The sequence below is a fragment of the Accipiter gentilis genome, chromosome 10 (genome assembly GCF_929443795.1).
Source record: "Accipiter gentilis chromosome 10, bAccGen1.1, whole genome shotgun sequence".
NCBI classification, from domain to species: domain Eukaryota; kingdom Metazoa; phylum Chordata; class Aves; order Accipitriformes; family Accipitridae; genus Astur; species Astur gentilis.
Genome location: NC_064889.1, coordinates 31,767,687 through 31,783,784, shown reverse-complemented (window position 1 = coordinate 31,783,784; position 16,098 = coordinate 31,767,687). Strand labels below are relative to the sequence as shown.

The following is a 16,098-nucleotide window of genomic DNA, read 5'->3' as shown; positions in this document are numbered from 1 at the left end:
CACTACACTGCCTAAACCAGTTCAGGAATAACCTGAAAGATGAGATGCACCATGCAAACCCGACCAAAATGCTTCAGAGCATTTACCAGAGTATGAGCTGGTTAAACAGACATTTTAAGTAGTCCTGTAGGATTTGTAAAGTATGGAGTATCACCTTTTAACAATTCAGGAAAAACATTAAAATAATCCAGCAAAACACAGGGAAGTCAAGAGGCAGCCTAGGTTCTCAGAGCAGAGGAATGTCAACACCAGATAGTCAACAGGAGAACAACAAGGTCCCTCAGGCCAAAAGCTTCATACACAGTGTAAAAGAATCAAATCAAAACATGTTTTCATTTTCCCAGGATAAACCTCTTCAGCATTTGTAGAGTAACTACCCCAAGAGCATGTATTAGTGTTACAGTTCAAAGCTGGTTTCCTCCTTCCCAAGGAAGGGATGAAGAAACATTAGAAAACTGGCATGTATCTCAAAACAATAGTACCAAACAGAGCTAATACATTTCCTGATGAACCTCTCTTCAAGCTTATGGTTTGCAGTTCTTATAGATACTATATTTATATGTGATACAAGCCTCCTCCAGGTAGTAAGATGATAATCTAATAACAGAAAGTAGTCAGCACACTGCAAGTAAATCAAAGCTGATAGATTTTCATGGAAAAGGCATCACAGCAGCCAACACAGTTTCCCATGAAAGAATGACCTGAGACAGTCAAGACAGACAAGAAACTGCCTTCATTTACATGTTTCTTTAAAAGAAGAGTAAAAGCAAATGACGGACTTTAGTTCAGAAAGTAAAGGAGGACCACACTGATAAAATAGGTGAGCTGTGCTATAAAGCCACTTCCAAGAAAACAAACCTCAGACTCTGCTGGGTGGGTAAAAAAAGGTAAGAGATGCAGTGTGGGTGTTCCCTGTCCCTTATTATCAGTACATACTGAACATAGTGGTGGCATGTTAAAATGGAAAAATGCATCTGGTCTCTAATACTGGGCCATATATGCTCTGACAGACAAGTATGAGACAACATTCGATTTATAATTGGAAAATAGTTATTTGATAAGCAGACCGATAGAAGAACAGAATATAAGCTCTTGTCTGAACTGTCGTGATGCCAGAAAGGGTAGCAGTTTGACTGTTTCACAGTCTACATGCTTAAATATACCGCATTAGGCAATGCCCATTACTGAAAAAGCGGTCTATCGCGGAGTATGAAAGCACACACTATGGGCAGATAAATAACCATAAAACAGCATGCAGTTTGATGATAACTACCACTATTATCATTGTGTAGCTGTGTTAAAATTTATACTCTAGAATATACAGTTGTCAACAACTGTATTGGCAGTAGTTTTCTTTTTCAGAAAGCAAGCCAGGGATTTGTCTGAGTGGCATTACCACCAAGGGGCACCCTGACAATTAGGTCTAGATGAGAAAAGCCAAACTGGTGTTATCTAATTTGTTCTTATTCTCTCATGGAGTACTCTTGTAGAGATAATGTCCCAGGCTTTAAATTTATTCGACAATGGACAATGTAAAGAGAAATCTGATGAAAGCATGTAGTCCTGCTGCCTTCAAGCAAGGTATCAACCCTTACAACATTTAGAGCATTTGAAAAATACTTTCAATTAACTGTGTCTAGTGTTTGAAATCTCCCATTTTCACCCAGTTTTAAAACTACATATATATAGGTCAGGCTGTTACCATCCTCAATCTGATAAGCCCAGATCATTTCCCAATGGAGGAAACTGAGAAAAGGCAAACCACATGGAAGACTAGAGCAATATTCTATCTGTATTTATATTATAAGCACATGCCTAAATTTGCATGATGACAAACTATAACAAACTGTCTCTAAGGAGACCACCTCTGAGGAGTACTAAGAATATCAAAGATCTCTGACTTGAGCTCTTTACTACTTCTTCTATTCCCAGACAAGGAATCTGCAAAGCTTACAAGGCAGCCACTGAAGGGGACTAGAGGGGCTTACTTGAGCGGTAAGGCAAAGAAGCAACTCCAGGCAAAGACGTCGAAGTGTTCTGCATCTCTTCAGGGGGCAGCTGTCCTCTAAATCCAGCTCAGGACAGGAGCACATTAGGAAGAATATCTCATGGTTTCTGTTTTATTTTCAAATAACCCTGGAGTTTTGTGTGTGTTTGTTTTTAAGAGAGAAATGTTTTTGCCAAAAACCCGTACTAAATGTTTTGGTGTCTCATTGTCCGAAAAGGGTGTTTATATGAAAGCTAAAGAGCCTACAGCTTCGCAAGAGCTACAGAAGAGTTAAACCTTCAGAACTGTCAATCCTTGGTTGCAGGGCTCAGGGTGTCCAGCCTTGACAAACCCCCTTTCCTGCAAAAAGACACCAATTCTCAACGCCACAACTAATCTCTAGTTGGACACCTTTGACTAGCAAAACAGCAAGACCAACACAGAACGTGGTCAGAAAGCCAAATATAGCTGCTAAGTTTAGTAAAGATTATCCATATACTTACTTGTTACCTTAAATTTTCCTTCTTCACTTTGTAACATCAATGTTGATTTCAAGATACCCATAATGTTGCTTACACTTGTCAGAGCAAAAAGCATATTAAAAAGCACTTAACTACTGCCACCAGAAACTCAGCATGGCTTGTCACAGCCATCCCACCTGAAATGATAATCAGGAAACCAAAGTTTTTTTCTGTAGTGGTTAACTCCAAGCCTCACAGCTCATTCTTCTTGCTTGTCTCTGTGACTATGCAAATTTCTCCTCCTGTCTGCTCTAATCTTTTTGTATTTTCACCCAGTATTATATCAGGGACTCTATGAATTATCTTCATACTCTATTCTTTGCAGATTGTAAAATCGTAATTACTTCTCTATCAGAGAAGCGATATCTCAGCCAGTTATAAGAACAAATTCATGTTTGCTTAAAGACGCTTATAATAGCAAAACACCACCATGATAAAGTTTATCAAAAAGAAAACATTTTTGTGCTATAAAGCCTTAACGTATGGCAATAGGTTATCATTAGGTTATCAAATGACTGCATATTAAGATCTAATTGAAGAACTTATTATAGTGCTCCCCCTCCTTCTGCAATGATGATTTATGGCACATTTTGTCACTACAATGTTCAGCAGTTCCGTACAAACACAGCATTTAACTAACAAGATGGCAGAGGCAGATATTCAAGCATAAGCTATAAATACTCAAATGAGTCAGAGGTTGTAAGTCTGTTGTAAATCATACCTGATTTGTAGGCTGAAACACTTCCTAGTGTTATGTAAAAACCTCTGCTGGTTCCTACAATAATATGACACAAACTAGAAAAACTCAAAACTTTTTTTTTTTTTTAAAGACTGATTGTGTTACACACTGTCATAATTCTACTTAAAATACTGATGAGATTCTCTAAAAAGTTTAGTTTTCCTTATTTCCTATGGAACTACCATTAAACATCAGTAACAACTGCCACAACCAGAAAGAGCACATTATCAATGTACATAAAACTGCACTTCTGTATGAGCAGAATTGAGTATAGGTTACAGGAAGGTAATTCACATCCAAATGAGTACAAGCAGAGAACATTCTAACAGCCCATTTGGGCAGGGTAAGTAAAGAACCAATTTAAAATTATGCAACAATCTACATGGCTGATTTGGAAATCAAAATACCTGGCTTTGAAGAAAGGTAAGCCACTAATTCTGTCATCCAAATAGAAATGCCAGAGCAGCAGACAGGATCTCAGATCTTTTCGTGCACTCTTTTTTCCTTTTAACTCCCGTTTACAATAGAGTTGACCACGTTCCTCCAGACAAAATATACAGTACTGCTTGTAGTATAAAAAACACTATGCTAATTTAAAAAGAATCTGAAGAAAGTATGCCAACATTTGTGACACCACAAATGGTTTATCAAGCAACCACATAAATGCCTTCTGTTCTTCTAAGTCCCCCAAAATGAAATGTATTAAAGCGTCTACCTTAGTAGAATAATCTCTCAGTCTGTAGACAACCTTCCTGACTCTGCAAGTTGCATATTAAGATCATCATACAGTTTAGAGTCCCAAGACACACAGCACAGACAGTCTGGGGGAGCGGAAAGCTCCAGAAACAGACCATAGCAGAAGGGAATGATGCTTGGCTCAGGATCCATCATACCACTTTAAAAGAGGATGGGCAGTGCTGGAGACAGGCTTCTGAATCCCAGGATCATTTTAACTATTCCAGCTTCTGCAATCCTGCTTCACCCCATAAACAGTGAGCTGAAGTTTCCATTTTCCCCTTGGAAAGCACCCATCTCTCCTCCTGGTCCCATGCCATGAAAATGCTAAAGACAGACCTACCAGGATCATGAAGTTCAAAGTGGCAGAGGCTGGCCATCTCTGCTTTAGACTAAAGAGAAAAAAGTATTTTCCAGACTAACATTGCAAATCAAATATTTACCAAAATATTTTCTATGTTAGACTAAAAATGGTATAGACTCAATTCTTTTTATGTCTGTGTTTGCTGATTGAACACTTACCTTCATTGTAGATAATGCTGGAGAACTGGACAGATACTTTGCCTTTCAATCACCGTGGCTGATGTTTGAGTAACAAACCACTTAAGCTATTTTATAACAGCACTTTAATTTCATTTTAGACTAAGTGCATAGCATTCAGCTGGGATGGAAGTAAAGCAGTCAAGGAATTGACCACCTGTGTGCTGACTAAACCTACAGCAAGATGGCTAAAAGAAAAGTAGGCAGCAAAATGCGTTGACCTCATAGTATTTATCACAAGCATAGCTCTCTTAGAAGTCCTCTGTAGCTATTAAATAACAGCCATTTACCATACTAGTGACTATTTACCATACAGCACAAAACTCTTACTGGTAGTTACAGCTGAATGTTTTCATTACAAAAGCCTTTATATACAAAGTTTCTTTATCAAGTGCATATAAACTGGCAAGAGTTTACACATTTAAAATAAACTCTAATAGGCTGTGCTCAATAGCCCTGTTCTCAAAAAATTACCATAAAAGAACAGTAACATGGAAGTACAATGCACAGCGCGCAATAAAAACATGTTCATTTCCCACCTCATCTAATTTCGCAGCGCTCCTCTCCAGCTGAACAGGAAGACAACTTTCATTTGTTTTCAAGTAATTGAGAAACATTTCAGCTACTTATCAGCTCTTCAATCTTTTTTCCTTTCACACATTCCCTAGAATTGTTGCCAACAGGGTATTTATAAAAGATTCAGCCTAACAAAAATACTCTGGCAAACAATGTTGCAGAAAGAAATTAGAAACTGAAGAAGCTTTTATGTAGAGAAGACTTAAAAGACTTGGATCCTTGTTTAAACAGAAAAAATAATTTAAGTTGTTTAAATAGACACAAGAGCTGTGTAAGGGAGCACTTCCTACCCCTGGACCAGTAACTCCAGAAGCAGCCACATACCTTTCCTCTATTGGTGGAAATGCATGTTTATTTTGGAAGGGTTTTGTGCTCCACATCACAAATGGAAACATTCAGCTCTGTCTAGAGGCCTCAGAGCAATATTTAACTGACAACACGCCATATACACACACCCACAGGAAACCTCTTTCCTCCTTACTAGTTTCTCTTTCCTGAGGCCTCACCAGCAACTGAACATGCAACAGCCAGTATCATCTTACAGCAAATTATAACTACACATACAAAGCATACAAGTTAATTATTAGATAGGACAGTATCTCTACGTTTTCCATTGTTCTAGAGAAATAAATGAAAATCTTAATATTAATTAAAAAATTAAAAAGCACCTTGATCACAGCATTTCTGTTTTCTGGTACAGAATAAGCCAACTGAAAGGGCTAGCCTTTCCTACTGCTTATCAAGTCCCACTGTTTGTCCCATCCTAGCTACTTCAAGAAAGTGCCTTCTTCAAAAATACAGCTGAGAGCAAACAAGAAATGGTATAAACATATTGTCTCCAATCAGCTGAAAACCAGAAACTGAAAAATCCTTCCATATCCCACCTCCAGTTGTATAATTTACTTTTCTCCAATGTGACCCAAACAGTGTAAGCATCTCTCATTGCTATAGCAACTCAGTTGCAGAACTGAATGACACATACATAAAATGAAGTAATTTTTTTTCTAAGTTACCACAAGCAGCTACATGAAGTCACATACCAAAATCTAGGTATAGGAACATTTTGCAAAAGGTTCAGTTCCAGCTCAGTTTTAATCTTCGATTTAATACATCCCATACATTGGCATGCAGTACCTGCTGCAGTCAATTCACCCAGTTTTACTGTGTCATCCTGTTTTTACAATGAATTTAATTGCTGTGTCCCAGATATGAAATAAATGAACTAAATTCAACGATAATCTGTGTTGCCTTTTAGTTGTAGTAACATTTGTCACTCAACCTTGAAAATGTATCAAAATAAAATACTTGATGCAGTACTGCGTTAAAGTTTACAGTCAACTTTGAATATTCTATGAAAAAAGTTCAGCCAATTTTTTCCTCATTAATCTAGAATTAGTATTTTCTACATTTTAAGAAATTCCTGCTACCTATCATAAGCTTGTGTACATCTCTCCGAAAGAGAAATGTAAGAGAACATTACCATAAAATGGAAATAAAACATTCCCACAGACCAACCTTAAAAGCAACTAGTAGTTGCCTGCCAAAGCAAACTAGAAGGGTCATCCATATGACTGTAAATAACCACTACCCCTTGTACTAAATATGAACAGGGGAGGTTTGGTTTCTCTACAGGCCAGGTCAACTCTTCCCAATGAAGCCCAACTACAAAAAGGTGCATTACTGCTTCTGATAGATGAAACTATAAAAGCCAGAACTGCTTAATCTTTAACGTAACTACCTTTACGTACTGTTGTGGTCTTCCCAATTCATGTTTCACAGCAGTAGCATAGGACACTTAAATACAAAGATAACGGACCTGACCCCCCCCCCCCCCCCCAAAAAAAAACCAAACAGATGGAGAAACACAGTCCCTAAATTTGAAAGAAACGAACTCACAAGCATACCAGAAAAACCGAGTTATTATCATGCTACTTTTAAAAACTTAAACTTGACATTTTCAAGCAATTAAAAACAAAGCTGTCACAACAAAGACAGAAATAATAATATCCCACAGAGGAAAGCAGAAGGCACCATGTTTCAATATTAACAGAAACGAAGAGCCACTGTATTAACAGGTGAAAATGAACTTAGTTACTTTGACAGCAAAAACATCTGCCATTGAATTATGGTATTAAAAAGTCATTATAATACATTACAGAACAGTGAAACCTTTTCACACAGAAACCAGCTGATGCAAAGAACAAAACACGTAATACTGTGGAAACAGAAATACTCCATTTAGATAGAAATCGCTCTGATGTATCTTAATTCTGATTCTTTTCATGTACTTAAGATTTCAAGGGGCTTAGCTACTTCTGCTACCTTCTCCTCCTGAAAGCAAAATTCACTGTTACAAACTAGGTAAGGTGTTAGTGGGTGGGGCAACAGAATTCAGACGAAAATTTTCTGATTTCACACTTTCCACGTAAGAAAAATTTGGAAAGAAAAGGACAGAATTTCAATAAATTACTTGTTACAGTTTCTTCATCATGTAGTTGGACTCTATTTTTCTGACTTCAGTATTACTGAAGAAGTAATTTCTGCTGTATAAATATATAAAAAGTGTTTGAAACATGAGTTGTTTTGTCAAACCCATATGTTAGGTTTGGCTCTTCTCTAACTCTCAGGCTTTGGGAATCTGGGAAGCTCTACTTGCCTGTCTGTCACCTAATTACCCAGCAATAAATAACAGTGCATATTAACTCATTCAGAACTGTTCCACAGCCCTCAGTTATGTATGGTGCCATGTAAATCAAAGGACAGACTAGATAAAATAACTGTAAGCCAACAGTTGTGGAAGAGAGGCATTACCTTGACCCTCCTTCCTCCTCGCCTTTTTTAAGGCCATAGCTTCATTAATGTTTCTCCTAGGTCACCTAGGAGTTTACTGCCCCAAAAAGGAGAATGCCTTGCTTATCTCTGCCCCTTCCTGGACCATGCTGCAAACCAGTTCAATTCACTTGTCAAGCAGAAAACCCACCCAGAAAGAAAAAAAGGCAGAGGTGGCGGTGGAGGAAATAGCTTTCTCCTAAGTTCAATGAATTTACTTTACTCACTAAATTGACCTGAATCGTGCATGCAGGGGGAGAGATTAACTTTTTGGTGGCAATTAGTTGTCTTTGAAATAGATAAAAAACTACTAACAACTAAATGGAAAACTACATCTGTCTTGACATTAGATAAAAAAAGATGACATATGTTGGGTTATGTTTCACAGAAATTTAATCCATATATTCTTGTCAAAAAGGTGTCACGCAATACCCAGCAAGATAAGCAAAGAAAAAGCTTATGCTGAGAATCCCAACATATAGTCAGCTCCTCCAACAAAACTTTAAGAACAGAACTATCCTAGTAGTTAATCTCCCCATTAAAAAGACACAAAGAGTAAAAAGTACAAGCACATTTTTTAAACAAACTTACAAAAATATCAAATGGTTCATACAGAATAAACATGAATTTACCTTTGGTTTTTTGTTCAGCAGCCTGAAAGAAAAGAACAAAACAAATCAACTACTAGTCAATGTCCAACATGATACGTAATAATTATAGGGCTGCAGGTCTAACTTATTGCAGAAACTGCTTACATAAATCAGGCACTAGTTCCAATGAAGGACTGGAGAATGTTAATTTAACTCCATGTACTAGGAACGTAAGAATGGCTACCCTTGTCTGACTGAAGCTAAAAGTAGATACCAAAGAGACAGTATAAAACATGGCAAGCAGTATGATAGTACCCCCATCTACCCAGCCAGCCTTCTGTCACTTGAGGTTCATAGACTTCCTGAACCAAACAGTATGTGTATGAACTTTTTAACACTCAACAGAGTTAACTTCCCTGAATTTGTGCAGTATCCCTTGGAATCCATACACACTATTAGCTTACACAGATTAACTGCACATTTTATGAAGACCTGTCTTTTTCTTTTTTTTTTATCTGTTTGGTATCTACCCCCTTTTTTTTTTTTTTTTTTTTTTTTTTTTTTTTTTTTACGATGCCTAATTTTTATACTGGAAAAGACAGTGATCAATTCCTATCCACACCCTAAGGGCTGTTTAAGGTTAAAACTAACCATGTAATCCAGAAAATGAGGCAGGAAAATGCACACCACGGAAAATGCGCAATGGCCTTGGAATCCACAGTCACTTCAGTATCAGTTGAGACTAATCCAGTTAACTTTGCATTGACATTGATGAGGAACATTCACGTGACACAGCTGTGGGAGCAGTAACTTAACATCAAGGGATGGTAAGCAGCTTGGGGAGTGCTAATGAACTGTCACAACTGCTTTTGCAGAGATTTTCTGACCGCAGCCTCACTCAAAGTCAACAGGACTGCTCACTTGCGTCAGAATTATTCACAGAAGGCCGCAGAATCAGTATCTGTATGTTCCACGTAAAAGGGAATATATCATTTAAAACAGAAACATGAACAAACCTTTTTCTGAGCACCTTCCTTCTTTTTCTTTTCTTCCTGCTTTTTCTTTTTCTTTTCTTCCATCAAATGTTCCTCTTCTTGTGTTTCTTGTTCTTTCTCCCTGATAAGAATAAAGGTTAGGAAAAGCATTTCAGTAAGATGAAGTTTATCTAGGAAGGTAAATAATCCATACTTATAAACTGCTAACTTCACACATCTCATGTTTTAAAAAGGCTGTTTCTAATGCTGTAATACAGGCATTAAAAAAAGCTGTTCCAAAATTGAAACCAATGACAAATACAATAGTACACAATGAAAATTCAGAAAGAATAGATTTTATTTGGAACCTCTTTCCACAATCACTCAAAAGTACTGATTAATATTAGCACATTCTACAGAAAGAGAGTTTAAAACTGAAAAAAAGAACAAAGCCCAGGTAATTAATGCAAGTTCTGCTGGCTTTCAACAGGTATGATTCACAATATACCTTAAAGATCATGAGCAAGTACATTATTTTCCAACTATTTTTCTTTTTTTGATCAAACCCATACCCTATTAATTTCTCATATGCATCAATTTTGTTCTCAAGGAGTTGTAAACTAAGGCCCAGATTAATTCAAATCATTGTATTTTGTGTTCATCCTGTAAAGTCTAGCTGAAGAATTTGCATGAATACAACACAAGGCTGTTCCAGTAGCATCTTGGATAAAATTTAACCTAAGTTATCCCAAATCAACAAGAAAATCTATTTGAAACCTCACTATCTACGCTATCTTTGTCCATCAACATAATAAATGGTTGTAACAATGAACCTCCCCAACATCCTTCCAAATAAATACCAATGCAAATAATTAATTTACTTCTCTATAACTGTTTTATCTTCCTTGACAGCTCTTTAGGTCCCAATCATTTATCAGCCTTACAGATCTTCTGAGAATACTCTGTTTCTGATGGGCTGAAACCATTACTATTATTATTATTATTAGATTGGATGTCTTCCAATTATTCATTGAGATCACTTTTAGCCTAAGTTATTATTGCTTTACATTTAACTTGCCAAAGCCTACAGACTACCGCTGCCCTTTTTTTTTGTTGTTGTTTGGATATTTTTTTTTAAAGGTCTTTTTAGTTACAAAACTCTTCGCTCAATTTTTTTTTTATCACAACAGGTCTGCGGGGGAGGTGCTGGCTGCTCTTTACCTAAAGGAGAAACAGATACTCTTCAGATTTTGCACATAGTGTCTTCAAACATTCCCCATGCCTTTGTTTCTTTTATTTTCCTTTTAACAAGTTTGCACATTCTTACACAGCTTCCCTTTTTATAAAAAAGGAATATTGTAGTCCATTTTTTGAGGTTTTGGCTGTTGAAGGGTATTCTGGTTTTTGGCTTTTTCACTTGCCTTAAAATATTGATTTTGCCCACTGTACATGCTTTAATGCTTACAGACATCCTGCACAGTGCTCCAGACTAAACCAAAAACAGCTTCCCTTTTCTTGTGTTACCCAAAACAATAAAACATTACAGTAAGCAATTCAGAGGTCTAAACATAGGTGATAGTGCCCTTTTAGACACTTTACAGCACTCAAACTATTTACAGACGTGACAGATATGGCAAGACCCAGAGTCTGGAATAGCAGCTGGAGGTCAGGCACTTCTGGAAGTGCTTGGTGCACAACTGGAGATCAAGACATCTAAAGTGGCATTAGATATCTGTATTTTAAATACCTGAATCACTTTCTGCCATGACCAAAAATTCATCATCTGCATGACTGCTTGATTTTATGCCAATTTCAAAGAGCCACCTTTCAAATATTGTACTGTAAATCAGTGTTTGAGAAACATTTGCTCTTAAGAGTCGCAGGTGGGTATTGGCATCACAAGCTTAATATTGCACTTAAGGAAAGGGTACTTAAAATTGTACTTTTAAATGAATTGTTCTAGGACTTTGGAAAAAGCAATGACTTACATTGCCAAAAGAAACTGAGTTGAAACCTTAATAGATTTGACTTTATTCCCCTTAGCTCCAGAGAAGAACAGAAGCTCCCAGGATTTAAGTAACTACGAAGTAACAACATCCAGTCCCTTCATTTTTAGTGCTCCCTACTCTAGTCACATCAGACTCTACAAAACCCATGTCTTCAAGTGAACTCTCCCAAACTGTCAGGCTATTGCCAAGGGAAGCTCTAGCCTTTTCTGTTTTTTAAAGCAGGTGAATGAAACAAGTCAGTGCAAAATAAGAAACTTTTTGGTTTCCTCTTGCTAGTACTTAAGAAAATCCAGGACATTACAGCTGTTCCAGAACATCATAATTGCATTTAAAACCCTTTCAACAGTCAGTACAGTATTTAAAACAAAACACAAAAAAAACTCCACAAACACCACCAGCACTTTGCTTAATTTGCAAAGTTTTCTTTAAGCTATGAAAGTACATACTTCCCAACATTCTTGTTACGCCTTTGTTTATTTTATATCAAGTTCCTTTCACAGAATATAGAATATCAGGTTGGAAGGGACCTCAAGGATCATCTGGTCCAAGCTTTCTTGGCAAAAACACGGTCTAGACAAAGATGGCTCAGCACCCTGTCCAGCCAAATCGTAAGTATCCAGTGTTGGGGATCAACTTTCATCACTGTCAAAGTCTCATTACTGAGACTGGACTCCACTATGAACTTCTCTATTTCCAGCCTTTCTATCCTCTAAAGGTGGTTCTGTTTTGACATTTCCCAGGCACTGTTCTATGTTATTCCCTCCCTTATACAGGTAATACGCCATGTCAGAGGATTTTCCAAATCAAAGAAGTGCAAACATTTTGTTCCATTAAAAATACAATGTATTTTATTACCATATTATCACATCAATTACAACATAAGAGGTAGAAGTGCCACTCCTAGTGGAAACCTGTTTGGTTTTGGTTTGGTTTTGGTTTTTTTTTTGTTGTTGTTTGGTTTTTTTCCATTTCTGAGATTAAAATAGCCTCAGATTAACTCAGAAAATGACACTATAATTTTTAATGGAGTTCAATTTTCAAAACTGATTTACATAATGACACTTCTGAATACATGTGCTTTAAATATGCTTAAAATAGAAATAAAGCTCCAAGTGGCCTCTCAGATGGCAACTCTTGCTGTCACTTCTAGGCAGAAATTAGTCATCTAAGAGCAAAACAAAAGGAAAACAATAAAAACATTGCTATATAAAGTTTGATTACATTGTCAAAGGCATGTGTTGCAGTTTTACTTCCTGAGCAACAATTTAATCTTTATTACAGGAAACATGCTAAAAAATGTATGAATACAAAGCTCATATGATTTAAACCAGAAGTGTCTTTGAATATACTTGTAGGATTTTGCCTTTTTCATATATATGGATCTGATGTATCAGAATCATGGGAGATTTTTATGAGCAGAGTGCAAAGAGTTTTACTATAGCATCAAGTGGGTTTTTTTACAGGTTGCAATTAGCTTATTAAATCCAAACCTAAACCAAGGTTATCTTTAAAGTACACATGCTTAAGAGCTCTCTGAATAGGAAAGCAAGACAAAATGCAGGTCCTGGTCAGAACAATTTGAGAACTATGGCTATGTTCTGTCAATGCCTGTTGCAGAAAGGCTTATTAATCCCTTTTAAAAAATTAACAAATCTAGGCTGATTTTATTTTTTAAGGTGAGAACTTCAGTTTTCTAGTTGGTATCAGACATTGGATTGCTTTTACATCTGAAGCCACAACTGGTTATTTTGAATTAGCACTGATGGGACATTCTAACAGGATTTTACAATAACACCTTCTGAGAATATAGTGTTCTTAAACAAACTTCATGTAGAGGCTACGTGTGTTATTACATGCAAGGTTATTACCCACACAATGTTTTATAGTTCAGAAGATCCTGCAATAGCTGAGGACTAAACAGATACCTGTTTCTCTTGTCCCTCCATGTAACATAGCTCCAAACTTAGCAGCCTAATGAATTTTGTTTGCATGTATTTAAGATGCTGAAGGTTTATTTATTTACATAGGAAAACTGCCTGGAATACCGCTTCAGAATAGCATTCTTAATCTTGGTCTACAGATGCCTTTGCCTGGTTTAGCCCGATAAGAGAACAGCTCCCATACCTTGATTCTGGAATACCTCCTGTACCTTCAATTCATATCCTACTTCATGCTGGAAAGAACTTCCCTTGATAGTTGTGAAAGCTGCTGTTACTGACAGAAATCCTGCCAATTTCATTCCATTGCTTAAGTATTGCTCCGATTTTTACTTTCCCCACCATGTAACAGGGCATCATGTATTTCTGCACACATATTTTTCCCCAAAATAATGATGAGAGGTGGGGAGGAGCATAAAAAATAAATCTTTAAATGAGAATTGTAATGAACTGACAAATAATGCAGGCCACCAAAGCATGCTGAGTAGGCTTTTTGGAAGGAACTAACAGAGCCGTGCATCCTTACAAGCGGTAACAGAGAATCTGGACAGCACAGACACAAAACACAAAGTAACCATCTACCAAGTTCTCAAAATCAAGTTATCATACAGCTTCAAATAGAAATAAAGAAAATTACTATTTAGAAAGTTCTTCAAAATCTGATTGTAAATGGTAAGAAGTGGTTGAGATCATGAAGGCAGAGCGCAGCTTGAAGGGTGGCAATGAAATGGAATGAAAAAATTAACAAAAAGGCAGGCTTCAATTCAGGACAACTGAAAAATACTGTCACATAGGAAGAGGCAGGCATTGCTTCGTGGAAATTGCCAAGAATCTAAATGGCAATGCAGATACCCTGAAGTATACAGGGAATACTACATAAAGCAAGAAGTCACCATATCATCAGCAGTCCCTGTTTTCATGACTACTAGAATGGATAAACTAAACTGCCACATCTGCCTATTGCTAATTTTGTTTCCTGCTTCATCGTTCTCTGGCCCAGCTCTCTGTGACCTTTCCAGAGTAAATACCGGTGAAGGCATGGAGCTGGTGTGACTTCAAAAGTGCCAGCTTTTTTCCCTTGATATCTAGGCTCAGTCATTAATCAAGAAGAGTCAAGCTGGTCCCTAATTACAAGCTCTCCAATCACCTCAAAAAAAGAAAGCAGCACACAAAACTAGGTCAAATAAATAAGAAGGAATATGAAAAAAAAAAAAGCACAAACACATGGGGACAAAAATAAGGAAGGCCAACAGTGTATTAGCATTGTGCATTTAAAAAGTAACAATAAATCAACCTTTAAGTGCTTCATTAATAAGCAAGAGGAAACATTAGTTTTGATACTCAGTGGGAAAGGGGGACTATTGACAGATGACCCTATGAGGGTTAAAGTGACAGTACTTTTCTTTCTGCTTAGCCTTCACTAAAGACGTCAGCTGGGAACAGATGGCCAACAACCATCTGAACTGGTGCTGAGCCCGCAGATGACAACAGCTTCACAGAGGGATTTTGCAGTGCTCTTCCCTGCGTAGGGAGGCTTTGCTCCAAGCTGGTGGCAGGGGCAGCAAAGAGCCAACAACCAAGCTGCTCCCTCCATAGGATCTCTGCCACCACCACTGCAACGTTTCATTCTGGCTTCCTCGCCCAAAAGGGCTGGTGAACACAGCTCAAAGCCAGAATCCTGAGATGTGTTTAAGTCTCTTTTCCCCAAATTTGGGAAGACGGAATCATCCAACTTCTCAGGAAAACTTCCATGAACTGGTGGGGGGAGGGGGGGGGAAGGAGATAGAACTAAACATTTTGCTACCACTCCCAATAGGAAATCAGGCTAGCAAAAGTAAGAACAGCTTTAAAAGTCCCTAGAGAAATTAGATGTTTTTCCACTGGCTGGGCCTGATATAGTTTACTATAAGAACAACTGTGTCTAAGTCATTACAGATTACCTTAAAGAATCAGCAGAAAATGGATGGCGCTCCAGAATACTAGCAAATGGCAAAGACTGTGCATGTTAACTTAAGAGGGGAAGGGATAAAAACATCAGTAACAGCTAACAAGAATTTGTGGGGGGAAGAAAGCCTGATTTTTTTCCTACGGCATAGTTGCAGGTGCTTTTGAAAAGGACAAAAGGGAGGCAACAGAAGTAATTTATTGACTTTTCAAGCAACATGCACAGTTTTGTTAATAAGAACGTGGTTGGTTGGGGGTTTTTTTTCCTCCTAAGAAGGTAAGGAACATAAGCTAAATGAAATTACAATAAAATACCCACAAAACAAGTAAGCTCAGCACTTCCCCTTCCCACAAGGCAGAAAACCAATGGATTTTTGTTGCAGTATGCCACACATCCAGCAGCAAAATTTTTATTAACAACTTTGCTGCTGGAAACACGTGTGCACTTACTACGTTTCCAGAGTATGTCAGGTCATGGGGCTTCAAAACAATTAAGGACTGACAGTATTCAGAACAACCTAATAAACTGAAGATGTACAAACAAAGCCGAGTGCAGGTTACCATGTTAGGCAGGAACAATCATATATATCAATACAGCATAGGGAACAACTGGCTAAACACCAGTTTGGGGGAGGAAAAAAACCCAGGCCTTACAGGGGATATCAATTCAAAGGCAAAGCAACAATGTCACAAATGGTCAGAAGCTGATCAGCTGCT

The 16,098-nt window shown here is 37.5% G+C and overlaps 1 protein-coding gene across 8 annotated transcripts in view; it reads right to left on the bottom strand.

The window, feature by feature from the left end:
* The window catches only part of TNRC6C (trinucleotide repeat containing adaptor 6C), a 110,116-nt gene that overhangs the window by 79,606 nt on the left and 14,412 nt on the right, over positions 1–16,098 (bottom strand). For all 8 annotated transcript variants that reach the window (XM_049811401.1, XM_049811405.1, XM_049811403.1 and 5 more), the window contains exons 2-3: positions 9,534–9,633; positions 8,560–8,581 (exon numbers count right to left, since the gene is read on the bottom strand). In XM_049811401.1, coding sequence (XP_049667358.1) covers positions 8,560–8,581; positions 9,534–9,596 — 85 coding nt within the window. In that variant the 5' untranslated portion in view covers positions 9,597–9,633. The remainder of the gene's footprint in view (positions 1–8,559; positions 8,582–9,533; positions 9,634–16,098) is intronic.